Genomic DNA, 25597 nt, shown 5'->3' with positions numbered 1-25597 from the left:
TGGGTAACTTAGATACAAATTTAGAATGACATTTTAAGTTCTTTATAACAAAATGCATGAGTAAATTGGATGAGGATTATGGGTTACTTTAGATTATTTTTTATAATTTTTAGGGTTTATTTTAGAATATTTCACAATAATAGTGGTGGGTAATTTTTTAGAAAATATAATAGACCAATGACTATGATTATTAGAGTTAATAGGATTGATGTTTGATGTTTATAATTTTTATGAGGATTTCTAGAATTTATCTTTATTTTCAAGCGTGTCTCGTGAGAACTAATGCGGAGTCTCCAATAGATAAAAAATGAGATCACATTCCTATAAAACTAATACCTTAAGCTACCTCTTATTTGTTAAATATTCGAACACAATACTTATACTTATTATCTTCATTCGAGTGTAATAGATTTTCATTAGTAATTACTCTGTAATGTTTCCATCCATATTTACAATCTTTAAATTTTCACTTTGCATCACAAATATGCGCTTGAATTTGTTTAATTCACCCTGAGTTTGAGCTATAATTTGAACATAGAAATTTATATTCTCATCACTTCCTCTGTATTTGTACAAATGGTACATACACATTATGCGTATATACCTTAATTATTATATTATATACCAATAGGGTAAGAAATCGACGATTTAGTATCATATATTGGTGTATATTTTTAATTAAGGTAATTTGGATTCAAATTTAGGGTTATTACCCTATGTTATTTTTAATAATGGCATACGTAGGTAATATAGATGCAAACTTAATGGGTTATTTTAATTATTTTTTGAAGTATTGGTGGTGGGCAATTTAGTTGCAAATTTAGGGTTATTTTAAATTAATTTTATAACGGTAGAAGTGGGTAATTTTGATGAAGATTATGGATTACTTTAATTTATTTTATATAATGGCACATGTAGGTAATTTAGATATAGATTTAGAGGGTTACTTTAAGCTATTTTTTAATAGTTTAGGTGGGTAATTTTTTAGAAAACACAATAGATCCAATGACTATGGTGATTTGAGTCGGTCGATTGATGGCTAGATGTTTTGTTTTTTAAGAATTTATAGGATTTTTTTTATTTTTAAAGTGTCCACCTAGGATTTCAAGGTGGCTTCATGTGGAGGCTTCAAAAGAAGCATCCAATTAGTAATAGTAAGATGCCATACTATACCACACCACCATGGCTTATAACAAGGAAAAGCGTTTAAAAAGCCACAAAAGGCATGTATTTTGCAAACGAGTTATGAATATAAGAATGTTTAAATCAAAACTCTATTTGTTTTTGTTTCTGGGGCTGAGTTCCTAGGCCCAAGCTCGTTATTGAACCAAACCCAAGAGTGAAAAGGTTATGAAAACGAGTGCTACAAAGGGAGGGACAGGAGCCACGATGAAATCAGGCGGCGAGAGGGCTATTGATCTATTGAAGGCATATGTGCGAGGACCACAGCGTGACTAAAGATGTAAAGCACAGTATACGAATCAGAAGGTGGAGATCTCCGTTGAATGAAATGGTATTTCAAGCACCCGAGTTCTAACACCCCCTAGTTTATAAGAAATTTTGTTAGTTTTTAATCACTTGTAAGAAACTTGGAATTACTAAAACTTTTTTTTTTAAAAGAACGTGCTGAGCATGTTTTTGAGAGAGTCAAGTTTACAAGACAACTAAAGAAAGAAACAAACCAACGACTCGAGGAGGAAACAGCCGCCAAACGATGGAAAGGCAAAAAACAAAATATATACTCACGGTACATGAGGTTCACCGCCTCAAACTTAACACCACTGCTATCCCACAAAACCTACCGAGGCCCAGACTCTCGCCTCCTCCAGGTCGGTGGGAGCCAGCGCGATGGGTTGAAGAGCCGAGCGCTCATGAGCCCTCCTGTTCCTCTCACACCAAAGCAACCAAGCAACCAACCAAATTGTCGAACCCTTTGTGTCGGGTCTTCAACACCCTCTTCCTAGCTTGTAACCACCAGACCGTGAATGCCCCTTCCTCTTGCGGCACCAAATAATGGAGGTTGACATAGCGAAGGATGCGAAACTATGTATCACTGTGGACGCAACCAGTAAGCAAATGGTCCAACGTAATTGTCCCTATCCCGAAGGTCATGGCAGCGTAGACGATTAGAGGTCTAGCAGCGATGGGAAATGGCATAGTATAATTAGAGGTGGATGCCGACCAGGAGAATTTACGTGGGTATTTGTGTGTAGTTTGGTACTCTCTTTATCCTAAATTATAAGTTGTTTTAGGCTTTGAAGTTCATACCTTTTACTTATACATCTAGACATAATAATTATACATCCAGACATAATAAATATTTAAGTGTATAATAAAATCTATGAAACTAATTTGCAACGGTGAGAGTAGGTTCGAATGCCTACGTATATAAGGTTTCATTGAAGTGTGCATGTGTAGGGTTCGTTGTGTGTTCGTATTTGTTTAGATGAGCTGTTGGCAGGCGTAAAATAGAAGTTTTAAGTTATGTAGTTGTAGTTGGGTGACCGAGAGAGAAGGAATTTTCAAGGGGAAAAGGGTAAACACCCCTGCAAAATCCACCAGCACCACGATGCCCTAAATTCCACTGTCGCAAACAGTACATCTGACAAGTCTGCATACGACCATACTATTCTTTGCAAGTACAAAGACCAACTGTTGAATGACACGTAAAATCAGACTAGCACGAACAAGTTGGAGACAAGACCAGGAGTCCAGGATCGAGTGCATCAGCACGGCGTTCACTGCACCTCGGCGATCTGCGCCGAGAAGCGCGGCCGCTTGTACCCCTCCGCGGCGGAGAGGTGCTCCTCCCGGTCGAGCAGCACGGCGCGCAGCGCCGTCCGCAGCGTGGACATCGCCACCGCCCTGTTGCCTCTGTCCGTGGCGGCGGCCGCCACTACGTCGCCGTCGCCGTCATCGCAGCAGACGTCCAGCTCCAGGACGCCGCGGGTCCGCCCGCCGACGGTGGCGATCTCGGCGCGGACGGGGCGCGCGTTCCCGACGGACCGCACGGCGCGGCCCAGGTCGGTCATGAGCCCCGGTCGGTCGGCGCAGCACACCCACGCCCTGACGCGACGCGGCGGCCGCAGGCGGCGGTCGCAGGCGTCGTCGGCGTCCGTCCCGAGACCGCCGACGCCGCCGTAGTGTCGACCGGCGGGACGCCAGCGGTCGTCCTCCTCGACGCCCACCTCGTCGCCTTCCCCGGGGATGACGCCGGCGCCGACGCCCTTCGCCGCGTCGCTCGCCTTCCCGCGCAGCTCCCGCACGTGCCGCACCACCTCGCCCAGCAGCGCCGCCTTGTCCATCTGCACGAGCGCGGGTCAGCCGTCAGCCACGGCGCACCGTATCAGGAGCAAGAGCTAGCCATCATTTCGCAAAGCCCATGCACGTACCCGTGACGCAGAGGGGACGAGGGTGCGGAGCGTGGCGAGGTGCGCGTTGATCCGCTGCCGCCGCTTGCGCTCGGCCTCGCTGTGGCTCCGGCCCCGCTCCTTCTTCCGTGACGCCGGCGCCGGCGCCCGGCGCTCCTCCTCTCCGTCCTCCGTCATCACCACCACCATCTCTCTCCGCCGCCCCCTCGCTCACCACTCGACAACCCAAAGAACTGAACGGACCACGCCGGCGCGTCGCGGCTGCCGTAATTAAAAAGCTCGCGATCCGCCGGAAGTGGGAGCGTCGCTGCCTCGCGGGGCGGGGGTTTTAAAACGGAGGCCGTCGATAGAGCCGGCGGGGAACCCCAGGAGTCGTCGACCACGACATGCTGGGCGCAGAGCTCGGGCCGCGCGCCGACACGATGCGCGCTTCCTTTTTGTTCGGGGCTGGCCGGCTGGCGTCAGCGCGGGCGCCCGCGACGACGGCTGTTTTGGCGCCTCGCGCGACGTGGAAACACGGGCTTCCGGTTGGCCGGAGCCGAAGCGAGTTTTCGGGTCGGGCAACGGCAAGGGAGGGAGGCACGTCGCGTCGCGGGGACATGGGAGCGAGCGACACGGCGCCTGTGGCTGATCGCTGCGTTGCTTTGCGTCAGGGACGCGCGGCAGCCTTTGGGGTTGGGAGGGATGGATCAGAATTCCTGCTGGGCTAGGGCTTGCTTTTCCACGTTCGAACGTAAATTGTCGGCCGGTCAGCGAAAAGCGTCGGCGGCCAAAACACTGCTGCAGCAGCGTAGCTTTGCTGCTTCAAAAATTTACCGTCCGGAGCTCGGCCTAGCTCCAGCTACATATCATGTTGTCAAGATAAATACTTGGACAAGCTATAATAGTTGGGTGTTTTTTTCATCTTCCACACATCTGAATTTTTTATGACCAATCTATGAACAACAGCAGCGAGTGTAGGGTTCGGGGTTAGCAGGACCAAACGTATATCCATTCCTGAAAGCAGCTTGAAGGACATGTCACCAACTTAGCATTCATGTCATCTTTCCAAAAAAAAAAAGCATTCATGTCATTTTGCTCCAGCGTGGAGCAGCCCCCCATCCTGGTGCTTAGCCGAGTAAAAAAATCGTCAACCATGCTTTGAAAGGTTGCTCAGGAGCTCGTCGGTCCGACTATGGTCGCGTTGGGTGGGTAGGATGGTAAGGCGGCGAGGCCGACTCCCCGCCGCGATAGTGGAGAAAGACGGTTGAGCAATGCAGGTAGTGAGAGTGGTGCGGTTAGTGAGTGGCGGAGCTTGAGCTCATTGTCACTTTGTCAAGGGGCGATGCAAACACTAGTATCTTTAGCATCTATAGAAAAATTGCAAATGGCAGGGGGTCGCTGCCCACCTTGATCTGCATGAAGCTCCGCCCTGTGGTTAGTGTTGGCGGCGAGGGCTCCCCTGCCGGAGTCGAGCGAGAAGGTGGTGGTGGCGGTAGAGCTTGACCGTGGCGGATTTGATGAAGAAGACACGATAAGTGGTTGGTGTCAAGTAGTTGTGATGGACCGTGGCTACGATGGTGACGAGCAAGGTAGAAGTCGCATCAAATCCGTGTCTGTAGCAATCAATAAATTTGACTAAATGGGTTAAACCTAAGCGGATGCAGGTTCGTGTCTTTTTAAAATGTCTATTTATTAGGTCTATTTTGCATAATGTCGAACTATTCCTATAAATATTGCTAAATGAACGCCGTAATAATATAAATCGATTGTTTCTTGATCGAGCAACGCTCGAACTTTATCCATTCGATGTGCTCAATGACCTGGTGGTTTTGGATCTTTTGGTTACGACGAGACCAGTTCACTTTTTATCGATGGTGGATCCGGCACTGGAGCCACTCGAGACAGGATGCGAAGCCAAAATTTGAGTACTTTTAGGGGAAAACACTTTTCACCGGCTTCAGTAAAACAAAACGCTGTAACCACACAGCAGCTTTTTCATGGCGACCGATGAACCGAGGCGAGCGACAAATTCACTGTGCAGCTTTACCGCGTGTCCCCTCGCGATGCAGCAGCCAGTAGTCGTATACCCCTTTGGTTGCAGCTGTTCTGTACAGGTGCTCAGGGAAAAAAAGGAAAGTTGAACGAAAGAGAGCGTCAGGGACATGTCACGAATCACGATTCCTGATTCCTACGGAGCTCCAGATCAACCTGTAAAGTCGCCGAGAAATTAAAAAATGCAGCCGAAGAAGTGAAGAACGCACAGGTCAGAGACTGAGGATTAGGAAGCACGAGCCTGTGCCTTCGATCCGCTTTGCTCCGTCCTGACCTGACACGGAGCCATGTAGTGGCAATAGGAATTTCTCTGCAGACGTGACACGTCTAGTTTCACCCCGACAGGTTCGGTAGACGCGTATGGGTGTCGCAGATCTCCAAGTGGCAGGTCGCGTAAGATTTGGGCCTTGTTTAGTTGTCAAAATTGAGAGTGCCAAAATTAGGATCTGTTTGGTTATGGATGCTTATTTGCTTATTGTAGTTGCTTATTTATAAGTCTTAGGTGTTTAGTTTGGGTTGCTTATTTGCAATAAATGAGACTGCTATTGACACATTTACCCCTGCCATCCCATTTCCCACTACCCCTAGTCAATACCCGGGTCCTGGACCTCCTGGTCCTTGGCGCGGAGGGGGGGGGGGCGGAGGCGGCGGTGCGGAGGCGGCGGCGGGCCGGGAGCAGTGGGGCGCGGAGGCGGGGGGTGGAGGCGGCGGCGCGGAGGCGGGCCGGGAGCGGCGGGGCGTGGAGGCGGGGGGCCGGAGGCGGGGCGGCGAGCGGCCGGCGCGGAGGCGGGCGGGCGGCGGGCGCGGCGGCGGCGGCCGGCACGGAGGTGGGCGGCGAGCGGCAGCGGCCGGCGGCGGGCGCAGCGGCGGCGGTGGGCCTGAGTGGTGACGGGAGAGAGGAGAGAGAATGAGGGTAGGAGGTGTAAAAGTGCCCCATAAGCAACCATAAGCAACTCAAAACTTGCTTATTTGCTTATGCATAAGCAACTTATAAGTAAGAGTGTTTGGGTTATAAGCAACTTATTTGCTTATTTTTAAGTTGCTTATGGATAAGCAAAGGAAACCAAACAGGCCCTTACTGTGCTGGCACTGTAGCACACTGTAGCGTTTCGTTTGTATTTGTGAATTATTGTCCAAACATTGACTAATTAGGCTCAAAAGATTCGTCTCGCAAAGTACAACAAAACTGTACAATTAGTTTTTAATTTCATCTATATTTAATACTCCATGCATGTACCGCAATTTTGATGTGATGGGAAATCTTCTTTTTGCATAGTGCCAAAATTAGGAGTTGGGAGTGAAGTAAACAAGGGCTTGATCCATCAGTTCAGACCTCTCTACGTGCACAAGCATCTACAACTACCACCTTTTACCAGGTTGCATCTGCGATGTCGAGTCACTGGCATCGCCGCCTCTGTTCTGACGGTAAGACTTCTGCCCCTCAAATGCTGAAAACCAGTACTGATTCAGGCAACTCAGTAACTTGGTCAGGGGGTGTCAAATAAGAATTCAATAGGCACCACATTTTGCCAATTTTGCGCAGCTGCAGTTGCAGAAGTACTGAACGATCATCGAGCTTGCATAGCAATTACAATCAGTTATAAGTCTTCTGTAGATAATAGCAACAATTGCTATGTAATCCGGTACATAAGGCACCATAAATAGGCGGTTCCTCAAAAGCTGAATGCCAGCAGCGACTCAAATTCAATATCCCATGGAGATGGAGCTACCAGCCGCACCAGGCATTGTGCACCGAGCCGATGACTGCAAAATGTTAGCAATCGTTCGCTGAACCTAGTTGTTTTGGAGGTCGTCGCAAGAGATTCAGAATTGTTGATTGGTGGTTGCAACTGCTCTGTCCCTGCCGAATGGAGATCCGGATGGAGCAATCAGGCCGAGACTTTGCATGATCCTGATCTGGCGCGCGCTAAGTTGCCCCGGTGTCTTCACCACTGCTTCCCTGCTCTGGTGAAATCTCGTCAAATTAGCGTGTAAAATTTGAGATCGTAACAGGAGTTGGGAATTGTGGAGGGTGGGCAACAGGGTCTGACTTACATGGGTCGTATCGGTATTCCCTTTCTTGGTTTCTGGACTTGTTGCTTGCAAGGAGTCCTCAGTTGCTTCATCTCTACGCCTTTGCCTGACATTGCTTGACTCACCCTCAACTCCACTACCACTCTGCTTGACGCCTCGTCCACCCTTCGTAGAAGCAGTAGCACCACCACTCATGATGTCCTCAGTAGCACCACAAATTCCATTAATCACTTCATCCACGTAAGCCATTTCAGCATCATGCTCCCTGTCAATAATATCTTTGAACAGAATATCCCTGACCATAGCTTTTATTTCAGTATGAGGAGCTGAAGTTCCATCCAGCATTGAAGCTCCAGTTGCATCTTCACCTGCATGCCTATCAGTGAGTGGTTCTGAACTGTCTTCAGCTGCATCCAAGTATTGCTTGGCATCAGAACGAGCTGATCGTCTCAATCCTTCCCTTCTGTCCACTGAAGCACTTTGAACACCATGCTTCTGTCTCTTATTCCTTAAACCTTCAGCTGAACTTTCACTAGAAGCTTTGTCAATGGCATCATAAGTAGAACTTGATTGTCTCAGACGTCCACCCTTCCTTTTCCGAGCAGTAACTCCAGTAGTTTCAGTGCTCCCAACATCTTGGTCTTCCTCTTCACTATATTGTGGCTTCAAACCTTGTTTTCTGACTTTTCTAGACGAGTTCTTCTTTGAGGTCCCTTTGGTGGAACCACCTGAAATCAGTTTAGAAAATTTAGGTGTATAGCAACTGAAGCAAAATTAAATTTGTTTTATTGACAACGAGCTCGAAATTGAACTTATTTCACAAACAAGCGAATAAAATTACATGTTGCATAACTGATATTTAATAACACCATTGTTCAAAACATCTGACACTTTAAGCAACCACAAAATGAATTGTCTTTAGTCTTTACATAAACACTATAGCACTATGCCACATAACATGTTCCCAAATAGCATCAAAATGAAGAAATTCAATAAAACAGAAAATACCCTTGTACAAGAATCACTTAAAAAGAGAGGGTGATGAATAATCAAATGATTGACACGAGGACCACCATATCGAGTATACATGGCATGTATGCATTAGATTGCGCACCAAAGAAGAAAAGGTTTCACCTTTTGAGTTGACAGCTTCCTCATCATAAACACTGGGCGAGTTATCACAAGACAGCTCCTGCATTATTGAATTAGACATGTTTCTCAACGATCTATACCAATTTTTTTACTCGTAAACTGTCTAGTGTAAATAGTAGAGATGACTGCCATACCTTCTCAATCACCTCACGGAATGTTTCCATTGCGCTCTTGTTTTCTTGTTTTAGCATCTGCATACAACGAACTCATATGAGAAATCCTTATTACCACCACTATAGAACAAGGTCCATATCATTGTCTATGCATACCATTTCAAACTCTGAGTTAGACTTCCAAGGATCTACGTACAAGCTGAAAGTTAAATAACAGAAACAAACAATAAAAGAATGTCACAAAGAGTATCATTACAGAAAAGAAAAGAAAGGACTAATGTGTCATAGGATCCCTTACTATTGACATGTGCCATAAAGCCGAACTAGGCAATCATACTTGTCTTTCTTCTTAGGCTTGCTACCAACACATGATTCATCAATGACCTTGAATTCAGAAAAAAAAAAGAATCTGGGTGTAATTAGATGCAGGGGAAGCTAGAGTACAGAACAAGTAATATTAATAAAAAAGTCGTGACTTCAGATTATACGCATGCTAAGATGATGGCACCTGAACTGTAAACACTGTTCATTTCAATTGTTGTTGATCAATGTTAATGTTCAAACACAAACGCCAAGCTATAGTACCAGCCAAATTTAGATTCTTAATGTTTACTTTTACTAAGCTACCATCTGTCCAGTGTTTACTTCCGATGTGGGCAGTAAGCAACAAGGACATTTGCCACTAGCAATCTAAACTTTTGCCTAGTTACAGAGGAAAAGCGTACTTTCTGCACTAAAAGATATGCTAACAAGGTGCAGCGTCATAACACATACCTGGGCTGGCCACCATGAAGATCCATCAAGCTTAACCCATGTTACATCTCCCAAACAAAAATTGTGCCGTAACTTAATTTCTGGAACCCGAGAAGTTGGTGGGCTTCCATCAACATCACGATCTTTCTGTACACTTTCATTCACCATAACGATCAGTGCAAACCTGCATCACCATGGAACAAGAAAATTGTTATGGAGATTGTACATTTCGTGAGCTGGTTGCTTAGTGGAAAGGATGTCACTCTACCAAGGATCATTTTCAAACATTGCAACTGCAAGGATAGATCAGGGCATCCGCACTACCTATCTGATGCTAAAACCGGTTTTCATAAAGGCTACAGCTCATTTTATTATGCTTGTTAAAGCAGCCGCATATCTACCCATGCAGGGGCAGACCCAGTATAGGACATGGGTGTACACATGTACACATGTACACCCAATAACTGTTGCAAAAAGATCGAATTTAGAGCAACTCCAACCCACTTCCTATTTTTGACCTCCTATTCCACCTAAATAAGAGTCTCTCATCTGGTTTCTCTCTCCTACTTCACAATGATCTCCAACAACCCTCTTATATTTGCCCTCCTATATTCAACTCTCCCATATTTTATTCATATCAATCTCATCAAATTTCAGATCACTGCTGCCACCAACATTGCTTTCATCAAACACGTTCACCCGGTATCCATATTGTTCCATGTATTGCAAGATTCAGGCATATACGAATAAAATAGCAAGAGAAATAAGTAAAATATGGAGCTGCAAATTGAAGCTATGCAAGAATATTGGGCCATCTCTCCACTCCAATCCCCTTTCTCAATTTCTCTGCTGCCGCATTGGCTGCCGCACGCAGTCACGCACGCAGCTGCCGCCCAGGAGCACAGGCAGGCTCCCGCCGCACCGGCGCCGAGCTTCCTCCCCTCCCCAAACCTCCTGCCCTTCCCGGCATCCCTCTCCCTTCAGCTCGCATGTGCCCGGGGCAGCTAGCCTCTCCCCCTGACGCACACATGTGAAGCGGCGCGTGAAGTTGCAGATCCGCGCGCGGACCGGCGCGGGGAGCTGCGGGCCTGCAAGGTGTGGCGCGTGGGGCGGAGCAGCTCGGCCAGCACGGAGGTTTGGGTAAAATCATGGTCAGATCCGAATACAAATACCATACGTTAGGGGTTTGGGTGTTTAATTTCGCGCAGCAGGATGGTAAGGGAGGGGAATAGGCAGGCATACCCCTGTCGGACGATGTTCGTCGCCGGCGAAGCGCCCGTCGCTCGACGAACAACGGGCAGAGCAACTCGACCTGTCGTCGCCGCTAGAAAAGGAAGACCAAGGCTGAGAGAGAACAGAGAAGTCGTGGGAAGGGAGGGTGCTGCCGCACCAGCCGGACTCGAGCTGCAGCTGGGCAGGGGAGCGTGGAGGGCGGAGCACGGGCCGACCGCGTGGAGAGCGGCGGGCGCTGGGGGAGCGAAGGGAGATGGGTCGCGGGGAGGAGGAAAACCGCAGCAGAGTAGCAAACGCCGTCGCACGGGCCGAACCGGTTCGACTAACATTTGAAAATAACATAATCAACATTTTTCAAAATATATATTAATATTTTGAAGAAATTAGTACAATCCACATTTTTCGTAGGCTGCATATAATTTAGAACAGATTCAACATTTTTTAAAGTAAAGATCAACATTTTTGAAATGCTAGTTTTTTTATTTCTTCTTCTTGACGATATCGATAGGCCATAGCGATGGACGCAGTGGGGATGAGCGCTCGCAACGAGCACGGGAAGCCACGGCGGGACATCGTGCACGGGCGCCGCAACAAGCATGGGCGGTGCATGGTGGAGGCGGCGCCAATGGATGGCAACAAGGGCAGGGCGTGCAACGAGCACGAGCGGCCAAATTTGATAGAAATTTTTAATCTTTTATTTTTTTCTAAAGTATTACCTTAACATATGTTGGTTTTCACCTTAAAACTTTTTACCTTGTAAAGAATACTTTTAGAATATCATTGAAACCAAATAGATTTATACTTCTTTCAAGACAATATAAAAACAATATAAAGAATTTTTTCCTTTAATGATGGTTCTAGATAAAAGATTTTTTAACAAAAATATCGTCATCGCTACTAAAAAGAAAGTGAACATTTTTAAATATAATATTATAAAAGTACTAGTTATTTATGTAATTTGGCTAGCACAACTACACTGCGATCTATTAAATTTTCGACGAAGACAATCAACTAGCAACTTCCTTATCACTAAAGTTTGGAAGTTGCTATGATATCTTCCGAAATATGTGGTGACCCGTGGAACGTATATTTTAGTTAAAAAGTTAAAAATGTATTTAAACAAACCCAACTTGCAAAACATATGAAGATTATGTTCTTCTATATATTTAGGATTGTTAGTTTCAACAAGCAGTTAAGAAAACTTTATTTTTCATTTGAAAATAAAGTCTACACTTACTTAAAATAGGATAATATATATTTAGAATAAAATTAAGAATGTATGTATACCTATTTGTATAATCCTACGTCTATCACTGTACCCATGTAACACATCTGAAGGAATTCAAGGAAAACCTTTGGTAAAATAGGTGATTCATTTAGTTATGAGTTATGAAGAATATACTGAACTCATGTGATCTTGACATCCAAGGCTGCACATGCAAGATTTGGAGTGACGGCATGCACAATCCAGGTTCAGCGAACCTTGGACTGCCCCTTCCACCGCCGACCCCGACCGCCAACAGTGGCGCCTCCCACAAGCCACCCTCCAACCCGCCACTGGCTAACTGAGGAAGATGCTGGCTCCCGCTGTTGGCCCGTCTCAGTTCCCGCAGCCTCGCCTCGTCACCCTCAATCCTAACATAACTCCTATGCCCTTTTGAGTTAAAAGGAGATGGGTCACTGGATCTCGTCCAACAATCTCCCACAAGACCATGGAATCCACTCCTAGGAGAGAGAAAGAGTAGGTTTTGGGTTTGGAGTGCTCTCGTGGTGGGTTAAAATGATCCCCCACCAAAAGAAAATTTCTGTTGCCGCACGAAATCGATCCGTCCAGCATCACGATAAATGTCGTACTTTCGCGATGACGAACGTTTGCTTTCCGAGCAAAGCAACAAAGATACCTCACTTTCGTGGAGAAGAGCCGACCATTTTTCAGCGCAAAACAGCAAAAATCGACCAAACTCTAGGGCTACGAGGGCTCGGCAAGAACTACAAGCTACTGTGCTAGAAAATGTAGATGCAAAGGTAAAGATATTGTATTATGTTGATTGATTGGTAGAGAGAGAAACAATCGGTCATGTACCTCGTTGCTTACAGGGGTAAGCCTCGTGACATATAAGGTAAGCCTAGTCTACGGCAACAAGAACTTTATTTATACAAGCATGTTTATATCTCCTGGATAGTTTAATCAATTACAATATATTCTATATCTAATCCTCTTCTCCCATTCAAATATGAAACCATGTACACCAGCGACCAGAAAATATAGAAATCCTCAATGTATGCACGCACGGGTTGCCTTCCTTCTATGATCACCAATCGGAGCCTCCATTGCTTAATGACGTACTGAAATCTTGACCCCTGATGCACATTGCTCCTTCCAAACATACATATGCAGTACGTACAGCCTGAGAGTCACAGCACCTTGCCAATTAATCAACTCTGCCAGCAATTAATTAATTTGGCCTATTAAATAAACAAGCTAGCCAAATTCTACTGTAAACAAATTCACCCACAGGAAAATCCATCCAAGAAAGCGGATTCAGCAAACGAAGACGGCCCCGAACCGGATAGATCTCCACTCCTCCACGCTGAGCGAGTACCAGTTGAGTGGTGGATGGGAGTTGGGGGTTGGAGAGGACGACGACGACACAGGAGCAGCAGATGACCGGCCAATGACGAGACTGACGACTATGGTCACATGCGGGTCGTCAGTAGGCCGCCGCTAGCCCATGAGAATGCAATGGGCTACCTTTTGCTGGCCCATCTAGCCCACCACGCCTAACCTTTGCTCCAACGTTTTTCTCTCTTTCCCCACCACCACCAGGTAGGCACGGAACGCAGCCGCCATTTGCTCTCTGGTGGCGTTTGGGTAGTGATTGGGGAAGGGAAATGGATATAAGATGGGATATGAGACGTGGGTTATGGATTGGGAAAAGAGATTGGAAATGCAATCCGTTATTTGGCATGATCTGGATTGGGTTTGGGTTTGGAAGTGGGACCCACGAGCTTATAAAAATTGAAATGTCTTCAGGCCTCCACGGGCCGAAGCTCCGTCGTTCTGATCCACAGGTGTGGCCTCTCGTTGTTCTTTTGGAAGCGCTCCACATCATGTTCCTAGATAAGCAATGCTCCCGGGAAACTCGATGGGTCCTGCTGCTTCGACGGTTGCGGTGGCTTGGCAGGCAGCGCGTCCGATGGGAGCGCCGGCTCCGGCGACCCGAGTGTGCGAGACGAGCCGCGGCTCCAGTGGCCTGGCGATCGGGCGCGTCCGAGGGGAGCGGGCGGCTCCGTTGACCGGCGAGCGCGGTGCGGCTCCTGCGGGGTGAGGTGTACTAGCTCCAACAGGTACCACGGCATCTTCATTGACTCACCACCCCTCGTCGCTCCGGCCACTCAGTTAGCGTGCCGCAACCTCATTTTCCATTCCCAGTTGTACCCGCGGCCACGAGCGAGATCTGGCCGAGCGGCGGTGGGTGCTTGCCTGACCTGTACACATGTATAAATGCTCTTCCGTTTTACAGCCCGTGGGCTGAAACAGTCGGCTGGGCTTTTTTCGGCTGGGCTGAAAAGCCCAGCCGTTCGGCTGGTTCAGTAGAAACCGTTCGATTGGCTGCTGGCACCGACGTAAGACGCGTCAGTTTTGCTTCCTCTCGCCTCCTGTCCTGAACCATTCGTCTCGCTCTCGCCCTCGCCCGGTCGCTCGCTCTCGCTCTCGATCTGCCGCCGTCGCTCCCTCCGCTCGCTCGCTCTCTGCCGCCGTCGGTCCATCGCCTCGCCCGCTCCCTCGCGCTCGGCCGCTCTACGCCGCCGTAGCTCCCAAATCTTGCCCGCTTCCTCGCGCTCGCCCGCTCTCCGCCGCCATCGCTCCCTCGTCTCGCCCGCTCCGTCGCGCTCGCCCGCTCGCCGCCGCCGTCGCTCCCTCTCTCGCCCGCTCCGTCGCGCTCGCCCGCTCGCCGCCGCCGTCGCTCCCAAATCTCGCCTGCTCTCCGCCGTCGTCGGCCCCTCCTGCTCCGTCCCCGGCGGTTGCCTTCCTCCGTCGGTCAAGCGGCACAAATCGGGTAGATCCACCACGGGAGGCCTCTTCCGCGCCGGCGGCGGACTATTCGGCCCCACTGCAGCGCTGCGGCACCGGGGTGAACGTGGCCGCCAGGGATCCTGGTCGCCGCCTAGCACGACAGCCGGGATCCGGGCTCTCCGCCGCCGCGACCTTCACCGTGCCCCCCCACCCCCGACCCCCGGTCGCCTGCCAACTAAAGCTGGAGGAGGTCACCCGGATCCACCATCCACCGCATCCAAGCCGTGCCACTGCCGTCCCCTGACGAAGCCTCCCTTCTACATCCACGTAAGCCTTCTGCACTATTTTTGTTAGCGATAGGGGTGCTTCTGGTACTTGCCTGAGTTCATTTTCCACTGTTTTGCAGGTTCATGGTTCACATTCAGTTGGGTGGGGCAACAGATTCTTGACTTCGTTCTGGTAACTCCTGCCTTCCTTAATGTAGAGCCCTTACTCTTCTACTGCTTCGTGAACATGCTTTACTGCTGGATTGCCTGTGATTATGATCCATGATGCCTGCTTTCAACAAAAGCCGCGAACATGCCTGTGGACCTGGGGCTGCTTTGCTGTTCTGTGCATTAGCACTGTAAATTGTTAGCTTTCTATTGCTACTTGGGTACACATGATCCATTTTTATACTGTGATGTCGTGCGATGAAAATTAGCCATACACGTTCTGTCCATGTCATTTGCTCGTACTGATCTCTTCTTTTGTTGAGTTATGGGTTTCATTACGATGTCATATTTCTTCTGTTGTCCTGTGCTTCATTCAAACTGCTGCTATAACTCGAGTTGGTTGAAACTTAGCATGCTATTGTCCATATTCATGAAGTTAGCACTTGTGTGCATTATGCTTGCAGCATATTCTTCCTCTGGAATGTGCAAACCTTTATATAACACACTCAACATAAGTAATGTGTCTGCTTTTTTTAACCTTTTTCCAGGCGTCTGCTACAAGCCTAGTAGCAGCCCACCCGTGACGAACTACCTACGGTGCCCACACTGGCATCGTCATCCACTTCTTCGTGCTCTCCCCCACCCGTCTGTCCGTACAGTTTCCGTCACAAACGTGCCAAAACAGCTGCTAAGGCAAGTGACATATCCATTACTGTTGAAATTGTTTACTTTTATGCCTCCTGCTGTTCCTTCCTTCGTTGCAATATAATTGCAACTGCTGTCTACTCAGATGGTTTGCAGCCATCCCAACTGGAATGAGGCCACAACGAAAATATTGCTGGACCTGTGCATTGCTGAGAAGAACCAATTCAATTGGAGTAACAGGTGCCTAACTAAGTTGGGATGGCAGCACGTGTACCGCAACTTCAAACAACAGACTGGTCTGAATTTGGGCAGCAAGCAGCTGCAGAACAAGCTGAACGCCATGCGGAGAGCATTCCAGAGCTGGAAGGACATGCAAGCCCAATCTGGTTTAGGCCGTGACAAAGAAACTGGTAGCGTTGCTGCTGATTCCAGCTTTTGGGATGACAATGAAGGGGTACGTCCTTTGACAGTACCATAACTTATTGCTTATCTTATGTGCACCAACATATTTTTGTTACTAACATGTTCTGTTCATTATTGCAGGAAACGAGTTCTGCTAAGCTACCCCCGTTCCTCGACGAATTGTACATGTTGTACGGTCGTGACACCCAAGACAAGGGCACCTTGCTGACGGCAGGAGGTATTCGTGAGGCGACACCTAGCGTGGGGACTGAGGCCAATGCACATGACTTCTACATGGACCCCATGGCTGCTAGTAGTGCTCGTAACTTATCCAAAAGGCCAACCCGGAAAATCTCTGTTGACAGTCCTCCGAAAAAGAAAAGTGGTAGCTTGGAGGACTATGTCAGAGAACTTTCTGAAACTGTGGCAACGAGAAGCCAGAAACGTGGCGACCGTGAGCAGGAGGAACTGGACCGTGCAATGCAGCTTATAGAAGAAGATGGTATCGAGGAGGGGTCTGAGCTGTATTATCAGGCACTTTATTTATGTAAGAATGCAGTGTATCGGAGGGCCTTCACGAAGATGAAAATGAAAGAGGGCCGAGTGAATTGGATCCAATTCAACTGGGATAGGGAGAATAAGTAGAGTGATTGTGGCATGACTTTGTTTTATTCTAGTGATGTGTACTGATGGGTTGAAACAATAATATTTGCTTATGTAACGTGTCCTGTGCCATGAACATTGTGTTGTAATGCAAGTTAAATTTTTTTTTCAGGTTCAATGTCGCCCATGATCTGTACTACATGACCACATTTTTTAACTTGTGTCACAACGCTTGTCTTAACAGTGACGAGGAATTTTAATGTCTGTTGTCTACGTCCTTTGATAGGAAGGTGGGGAGCCCATTGGAGGCCCTCAGCAGGCATTCCAGGAGGAGGATTGGTTTTATTCTGGTAAACCTGAAGGAAGGTGGGGAGGCCATTGGAGGCCCTCAGCAAGCGTCCCAGGAGGAGGATTGGTTACTTGTCTGGTGAACCTGAAGGAAAAGGAGGACGCTTGCCAATCCTGAAGGAAAGCGAGGACGCTTGACAGGTTTGAAACAAATTCATCTGTAAATTTTGGTGCAACTAGTAATGTGTAGGCTTTGTTGATTGATCCCCCTTTGTTTGTGCATGCACAGGTTCATTCAAGTTTGAGTAGTGCTGAGGAATCAAATAGTGACACCGGCAGTGATTCCAGCTCCATCATGTACCAGCTGGCGAGTGTAGAAGTATCTGTAGCAGCATATGTGGAGGTGAACAGAAGGCCACCTCCTGTGGTGAACCCGCCAGTGGAGTTGCCACGCATGACCGGACGGCAATAGGTTGAGCTCAATATGCGGGAAAGCTGGAGGTGCTACGACAATTTTCGTATGTATCCCGACGCGTTCCTTCAGTTGCATGACATCTTGGTTAACAATCATGAGTTGCAATCGTCACAAGGGGTCGAATCTATTGAGGCTTTGCGTATGTTCGTCTGGGCTTGTGCGACACAACAGGCTTCTCGTCAAATTACAGATAGATTTGAGCGGAGTTTGGACACAATCAATAGGAAGATGGCGCATGTGGCAGATGTAATGTTTTCATTTGCCCAGACGGTAATCGCTCCAAAGGATCCTGCGTACTCCAAGGTTAATCATAGGCTGAACCAATGTGCACCGTTCTTTGATGGGTGTATAGGTGCTCTAGATGGAACCCACGTTCCCGTACAGGTCGGGCGTGAGTCCTGTTTGGATTTCATTAATAGAAAAGGGTGGACAAGCTTTAATGTGTTAGCGATAGTGGATATGGACATGCGGTTCACGTATGCAGGAGCGGGGAGGGCAGGGTCCAATCATGACATGTCGGTGTTGCGGGAGTGTATGGAGACACCGAAGTACCCGCATCCACCTCCAGGTATGGTACTTGCCTAATTACGCACATGACGCAACAATTGTAAAAGTTGGTGCACTAATGGTGAATATGTTTGATGTTCTGTAGGAAGATATTATTTGGTGGACTCGGGTTACGCAGTTCGTGAAGACTATCTAGGGCCATATGAAGTACCAGGTACCATTTGGAGGAATTCAGCAGAAGAGCGGCTGAAAGTTTGGAGGAGAAATTCAACTTTTACCATTCCAGTCTTCGCAATGTTGTCGAACGGGCTTTTGGCGTGCTCAAATCCAGGTGGCATATTTTGCGGCAAGTTCCATTCTATGATCGAGAGAGGCAAACGAAGATCGTTATTGCTTGTTTCGCACTATATAATTATTTGTTGGACCGTGCCGATGCAAGTACTGCAGGTTCGAACATGGCACGAACTCCAAACTACGGGGTGTCTGCATGGGTCACAGCAAATGCTACTCCTGAGCCAGTGTACGAGATTGGATCACGACAGGAATCTCTTTGATGTAGATGTATACGTACTCCTGAGCCAGTGTACGAGATTGGATCACAACAAGAATCTCTTTGATGTAGATGTATACGTATGTGTGTATGCTTGTGTTGTATGCAAGCAATTGGTGCGTAATATGTTATTTTAGTGTGTGGCTTATTGTGTACGTTAGTAGCTTCGATGTAGTGGGTTCGTTTGCACCAAAAAATTGAATTTATTTGGTTCGTTTGCACCAAAAAATTGAATTTATTTGATCCTTTCACCGTTACAAATTTAATTTTTTCACCGTTACAAATTTAAATTTGAAATGTAGCAGCGCAACAATAGGAAAAACAGCCGCGGTAGGAAAAACAGCCGCAAGAATCTAGTAGCAGCAAGCAGCGGTGGCCAGCTGCTTCTACCGCCGCTTGCAGCTGAAGCCAGCAGCGCAGCCAGGCAGCTGGCTGCCGAACGGGCTGTTAATTTCTACGCCCGCAAAAATTGTTTTGGAAAAAGGAAACAAATATCCGATGTACATATGCTGTATACGGATTTATCCTAGACGTTCAACTATGTAAATATGTAATTACAATCTGTTTCACAGTGTAACAAATAAAACTTCTATGCTTCTTTGTTCTGGACCATTGGTGCGTTCTGAAGATCACAACCACTGTGATCCCCCAAGCAATCCGCTGTTGGCGAAATCAGGCCTGAGTTGTCTGTGTGCTTCCTTTCCTTCCAACACGCTGATCTACATGCTGTGTTACCAAGACCTCCCCGTAATCTCTGGTTGAAAAATGTTATACAGCTAGCCACCTCCTACACTTTGATTCCTTCCCTGTCACCGCAATGTACCTCTCCATGTAGCTCTTCTCCCTAAGGCGTCTCAGTCACGAGGTCATCTTTCCTAGGTTCATCTGAAACACACAGTATATCAGACACAGGCTATCATCATTCCATGAATGCAAACAAATAACGCTACGAAGAGTATGCAGCATAGTCACACTGACAAGTGCCCCAGGCCCTAAAATAAAGTTCTAGCCAGTTAAGTAGTTGGACATAATTATATGGTGAGTATTTTGCTGTTAGGACTACATTATTCCCTACACCAATGAAGTTCTCCAAGCCTTTTGCCAAACAGCAAAAAGAACATGCCAAACATGTACCTTAGCAGTGACCAAAATCCAGCAGTGGGCAATACTTGATTTGTAGCCCTTAAACTTACAATGTAAGATAAGCAAAACATCGTTTACCCAGCATTTAACTAGTTGGTATAACAAAGACTGTACTGCTCTAGATTTACTACCGCAAAATGCACTGGAGGAGGAAGTGGCAAGCACACCCCAGGCCCCAATAGCCTAACCTCAGTAAGTTAGGGCCTTCTCAGCAGTAGGGTTTATTATATCTTTATTTGTTAGCATTTGTAATTCAAGTTATACCATGGTATTGTTAAGCAAGCTACCTATCAATACAGGTTAAGCATCATTATTTTTGGTTTGAGCAATAACAAAGCCCTATCCCTCTCCCTCTCCCTCTCGTTGTGCCATTAGCATATACTCCCATTGGCCACGGCAAAATTCAGCCCGATATCTAGGATACTGCCCCTAGTACAACGGTTGCTTGCATAACCTTGCCCATAACTGAATTCCACATTAGTTAGATAAAATTGCAATTACCAATATTTTTCCATGTACCGGCAGGTATCTTGAGTGAAGTCTGAGTCAAGTAGCAAGCATACTCCCATGCATATGGCAATTTCTTTATCCAGTATCTCCAAAACCAACAAATCTCCCAAGTAAGCACCTGCCACAAGAAAAGTTAAATGTGATTCAGTCAGTATGCTTCATGTCAAAATTTCCAAACAAGAGCAGGTATGTCCAGAGGGTTGAAGTTGAAGGAGGGTACTATGCAATTTGCTCAGCTCAAAACACGCAAATTTAGAAGACACGAAGTCATGAACTGACCTTGCCAATGGAATAAGGCAAAAGTATAAACTGGACACCATAGAGCCTCCAGACAGATGGTTTCTCGACACCATGGATTTGCAATTCAACTTCATTACTGACCTCTTCTTCAGCCTTCCTACATCAGAGAAAAGAAAAGGCAATTATAAGAAAGAAAGCTATTAATACCCAGTACCAGAAACTAAATACAAACTGATACATGACAGAAAATTAGGCACTAGGGAACACCTTTCATAATATGAAAGACAGCACATAAATATATTCCCTCTGTTCAGCCTTATTTTTTTCTGTTGGCTGTTCAGTTTTGATAGGCATGTTCAGTTTACAAATCACTCATGGACATCTATACCCCTACTAACTCCATGTGCATGCAAAGCAATTTGATTCTTCCAAAGAGACTGGCAGTTATGCGTATGCTATGGACTCATTAATATCCGGTGACCTGCGTGACTGTATGCGGAGAAAGAGGCAAACCAGAGAACAGAGCTGCATGCATTCTTAAGAATTAATGGGGCCAATTTGATCACATTAGCTACCTCATTGCTTTTTGAGCCAAAGAAAACTATGCCCTCCAAATTAAAAACGGGGGGATCAGTAGAGAGAAAAATTAATTTGCAAATCCAGAACTGCACCATGATATCAGCATGTACCTTTCTGAAAACACCATGTCTACGATAACAAAGAAATTGAAAAGCAAAGGAATCTACCAAGCCTTTCTTTTTTTAAAAAAAGAATGCAACATCAAATTGAAAATATGCAAACACGTCTTTAAACTTTTGCAACCTATTAACCAAAGCTGAAAAGCAGCCTTGACTCAACAAAATAGGGCAAAAAGGAAATCAAGCCTATCAGTTCTTACTTATCTGCCTGCTTGTGACCCTTCTTTTTGTTAGCAATTCCTCCTGTTCGCTCAAACTCCAATGCTTTTAACCTATTTCTGTAAGCAGGAGTTTGCTTGACACTTTCTATGGCCTACAATAAGGGCATTAGAGTTTCAATGTTTGCACCATTGTTGCATTGTGATGTAACGCTCAATCACTTGGTTGTGTCTTATATTGTAGATGGGCAAAGGATACAAGACCATATGTTTTGTGTTGACAGTCATGACACTTGGGCATATGGAGATAAATAATCTATAAGACAGTTCTCTAGTTGCAAAGCTTCCCAATTAAACATATGAGTTCTTCAAAATCAATATTGGTTAGAGAAAAATTACAGTAAAAGATTAACACGAATGAAAACAAAGTATAAAAGTTAATATGTTTTCCAAGATCAAAACAATGTGTACGGTTTAAAACTTTAAATGCCAGGAAATTGAGATGGTAAAAGGTTCAATAGAAATAAGGTGGAAACCCTGAAAAGGAAAGGAAAATTGTCAAACTTGTAGAACAGTAATGGATACATTTCTAAAAACTATATCTACTATTTTGAAGCATAATTGATAGTGATAGTATGTACAAAGTTCTCAGAGCCTGTTGTCTGTTAGCATTGAAATTCTGAATGTGTTGAATATTTGGTTCATAAACAACCAATACAAATCACATCTAAAATAACTGCAACCTTATATTTGTCTTTGTATTCCATGTCCATACCTGGTTATACCTTGTCATCTGATTTATGAATTGAAATGCTGAAACAATTAGAAGAAGACCAATCAACACAGCACGAGGATCCTACACAGACAGGCAGTGCAGTTAGTTGCAATACTATCAAATTTATGGAGAACATTGCTGCACAAACTTTTTATGGATACAAAAATCTAACTGTTTTATGTCCATAGTATGCCCTACAGTACTGAGCTGTGTTGTAAAAAACCTGAAATGGCCAATAAACAATACACACAATTGGCTGTCAGTAACAGTGCACAGATGTTAAAGACAAAATCATAGAACCAATCTTAAATAGATTTTATCTTTATAATTGCCAGGTATGAAATCTTGTGGAAATTGCTTGGATTGGAATAATTATTTGGGGGCAATATTGGGTATCTGAATTCAAATGCTCTGGTTCTCAGGTAACGCGGATCCATTTTTTTTTAAACGAAAAAGTTAGGTCTGTTCAATGTAAATAACTATTTTCCAGAAAAACTGATATCTATATATTCTCAAAATCAAACTTAAGCCCATGATGAATCTTTGTGATAGAAAACTAATTGAGTTAACCAAAAAAACTAGATATAGCATGTAAATATGTTGCATGTGTAATAAGCTGAAAGAGTACATATGTGGCATAACATCTGCTATTCCACAATGTTACGAGATTTATCATAAAAAGTAATCTCATAATATGTAAAAATTTCCATTGAAGTTAATATTTTTATAGCTATTACTAGTCAAAATGGCATATTGAAGATCATGTCGATGTCCGAATGAACTTATATATTTTTGATTGGAGGAAGTAAAGGTCTAGTTGAGAACAGTGTTCCCAACATGGAAAGAGCTGTATCAACTATTGCTCCTTCAAAACATGCAACAGACAAAGCAAGATATCCTTAGCACTTTAGCCACTAAAAGGATTGACATGGTTCCAATGGAACCTCTAGGTTCATATGAATACATAACAAGCAATCTAGCAAGCAATGATGAAAAAACTTCTGGCAAGTACTGAGGATGGAACTATAAGGAACAATAATGTTCGCTCTTTTATATATGTGCTTACTGAGTTCTGAAAAAACTAAAGGTTTAATTAAGTGTGCTTCACTCGTATAAAGAGTTGATCTGGACATCTGGTAGATGTAGCTCGAAGAAGTGGCATAGGGCGTGACCACAGGATGTGAAAAGGTGGCTAAACTTTATAAGTCAAAATGTTTCTAATTATTGAAAATAGAAATAATTTTATGGGATGATGAAGAGTTGATAATAGCACAGTTACACTCCCTTTAATGACAGCAAGGGAATGCATGTTTACCTCCTCCGGATGCGCAATGGCATAGTCATACTGCTCCCTAGTGGATTCATCTTTTAGAATCTGATGGATAAAAAAAATAGAATAAATCAGGAGCCAAAAACATTTGGAGGGGGCAAAATTAGGGGGAAATAGCAATTCAAAGATACAAAGTTTACAAACCAAACAAAGGGCATGGCAAGATGCAAGTAGCAGTCAACAGCAATGCGCTTCACAGAGGAACTAATTAATTTCAACATGCAAGATCAATAATTTGATGTTTATTACAATTCCATATTAGGAAGGAGATACAAATTTTCACAAATTATTTGGGCCAGCTGTAAAGAAAGTTGGTTTTGTAAGTTCAGTCATCTGAACAACATGGACAACATGCCAAGCTATTTGCAAATGTTATATCAACTATTTATCCAGATTCCAGAGATGATAACTCCTTGGCTTCTTGAGCAGCTAAGCAATATGACCAGCACAATCTCAATTCTGGTGTCTTGCCATGGGCCACCATAACTCATTTATTAACGATTTCATATCAGCACTGATCACTCAGGAAAATGAGTTCTTCAATCAAACCTCAAAGAACAAAACTAACACTCTCAGGTGTCAATCTCAAATAAATTAAGATTAAATTTCACATAGTAAAGTATGTAGGAAAAACTGTCACAAATTGCAATTTAAGGACATATATCAAGGAGCCATGCATTTGGTGTCTCATTTTTATGAGAGAACAGAAGATGATGTGGTTATGTCATCTACTCATCTCAGACAACAGTGAATGAACTTGGGAAAAGGAACTGTCAGATTACCTGCGGTTTTGTGATCTTTACTCAATTAAGAAGCATCCATGACATATAGTTCAATTAGCTCCTACTACAGGTTTCATACCTTAACGAGTGCTGACCATTTTGGAGCAGCATTTCAGATACCGTGGTTACTGTACCGATTTGAGCAAGATTTCATGGACGCAATTCATAAACATATCGGTGCAGGTGATAATCTTGCGCAAATTGACAGTGATGCATGGAATTAGACACTAATCTTGGGCGCCACAAATCACTCAGTCATGTCAGGAAGATACGTAAACTACAAGCAAGACTGAAATGGGCAGGAATGTCCAGGCCAGACCTCGTAAGCATTGGCGATCTTGACGAAGAGCTTCCGCGACTCCGGATCAGGGTTCTTGTCCGGATGGCTGCACAGTGCAGAGCATTCTAAGAAACGGTCGGCATTGGGTCGAATTGGGGAAGGGCGGAATCAGGGGGCAAGAAACGAGGAAAGCGGGAGGAACTCACTGTTTGAGGGCGAGCTTGTAGTGGGCTTTCTTGATCTCTGACGCGTTCGCGTCCAAGCCTGCGGCGCGCAACGATTCTTGAGCGGGAGAAGGAACCAAGAAACAAAGGTAATGAATGGAGGGGAGGAGGAAGCGGATGGTACCCGAGGAGGTCGTAGCAGTCGTCTTCGTCGCAGTAGATGGCATTTGTAGCCAGGAGGAGGGGGAGGAGGGAGACGAGGGGAGAAGCGGCAGCCATGGCGGATCCGAAGTTCGAAGGATGCCTCTGCCGTTCAGTTGTAAACACTGGGCAGCTTCTTGGGTCCTCTTTGGCACGGCTCCGTCGAGGGCTTCTTCACCAGCTTCTGAAGGAGCTCTACCAAACGGGGAAGTCAAAATGGCTTCACTGCCGAAGCCATCTGGAGCCCCGGAAAACCCGCTAAGACAAGCCTACCGATGGAGCCGGAGCCCAAATAACCGGCTCCCCGTGGCTCCAGTCCCTTGGGCGCTTTGGATTCATTCGATTATTCACGCGCGTGCCATCTCTACTCGATCCAAATACAACAGCAGCATCAAACGAGAATCCATGGGCACGTTTGGTATGCTTGCTGGCTGCAAGATAGGCGCTGGATAGACTAGTTTGGTTGGTTAGCTAGCTGTCTCAGGGCTTGAGCTCTCAAGGTTTTTACATGCGAAGCTGAGCGAGTCAGAACCGCTCTCCTTCATTGGCAAGCTTTATCTTGCCGAGGCTGAAAAGGCAAAACTACCAAACGTGCCCTGTACATGCTTATCCTATCTTGGTTGGTCATGTTTCTCACGATGGAATCTAACCATAGCTCCATACAGGTGAGGTGCTTGTGCCCATCTAAAACGAGTCATGCGTCA

The 25597-nt window shown here is 45.7% G+C and overlaps 3 protein-coding genes, 1 long non-coding RNA gene and 1 pseudogene across 5 annotated transcripts; 1 reads left to right on the top strand and 4 right to left on the bottom strand.

Moving 5' to 3' along the window:
- Positions 1 to 2534: 2534 nt before the first annotated feature.
- On the bottom strand, positions 2535 to 3812 carry LOC101778987 (transcription factor bHLH30). Its single transcript, XM_022827840.1, has 2 exons — positions 3393 to 3812; positions 2535 to 3305 (listed from the first exon to the last, which is right to left on the bottom strand). The coding sequence occupies exons 1-2, from the start codon at positions 3558 to 3560 to the stop codon at positions 2739 to 2741; spliced, it is 735 nt and encodes a 244-aa protein (XP_022683575.1). The 5' UTR covers positions 3561 to 3812; the 3' UTR covers positions 2535 to 2738.
- A 3088-nt stretch (positions 3813 to 6900) lies between these two features.
- On the bottom strand, positions 6901 to 10991 carry LOC101778303 (DNA mismatch repair protein Msh6). 2 transcript variants are annotated; one of them, XM_004973640.2, is made up of 8 exons: positions 10700 to 10991; positions 9479 to 9641; positions 9003 to 9088; positions 8861 to 8903; positions 8726 to 8782; positions 8574 to 8631; positions 7461 to 8167; positions 6901 to 7365 (listed from the first exon to the last, which is right to left on the bottom strand). In XM_004973640.2, the coding sequence occupies exons 2-8, from the start codon at positions 9623 to 9625 to the stop codon at positions 7333 to 7335; spliced, it is 1131 nt and encodes a 376-aa protein (XP_004973697.1). In that variant the 5' UTR covers positions 9626 to 9641; positions 10700 to 10991; the 3' UTR covers positions 6901 to 7332. The 2 variants fall into 2 exon arrangements, with proteins under 2 accessions (XP_004973697.1, XP_004973696.1); XM_004973639.2 differs by having other exon boundaries at positions 6901 to 7370; positions 10700 to 10989.
- Positions 10992 to 13760: 2769 nt separating this feature from the next.
- Positions 13761 to 16970, top strand: LOC101777908. Its single transcript, XM_004973638.4, has 5 exons — positions 13761 to 15035; positions 15115 to 15167; positions 15691 to 15835; positions 15933 to 16241; positions 16331 to 16970. The coding sequence occupies exons 4-5, from the start codon at positions 15933 to 15935 to the stop codon at positions 16832 to 16834; spliced, it is 813 nt and encodes a 270-aa protein (XP_004973695.1). The 5' UTR covers positions 13761 to 15035; positions 15115 to 15167; positions 15691 to 15835; the 3' UTR covers positions 16835 to 16970.
- A 1957-nt stretch (positions 16971 to 18927) lies between these two features.
- The window catches only part of LOC101777498, a 10562-nt pseudogene continuing 3892 nt past the window's right edge, over positions 18928 to 25597 (bottom strand).
- Positions 24564 to 24890, bottom strand: LOC111255687. Its single transcript, XR_002678259.1, has 3 exons — positions 24877 to 24890; positions 24735 to 24792; positions 24564 to 24634 (listed from the first exon to the last, which is right to left on the bottom strand). It is a non-coding gene; the product is annotated as an uncharacterized LOC111255687 (long non-coding RNA).

Source organism: Setaria italica, chromosome VI, assembly GCF_000263155.2.
Source record: "Setaria italica strain Yugu1 chromosome VI, Setaria_italica_v2.0, whole genome shotgun sequence".
Lineage (NCBI taxonomy): Eukaryota > Viridiplantae > Streptophyta > Magnoliopsida > Poales > Poaceae > Setaria > Setaria italica.
The sequence above is the reverse complement of the archived record's forward strand: the minus strand, read 5'-3'. Positions and strand labels throughout refer to the sequence as shown.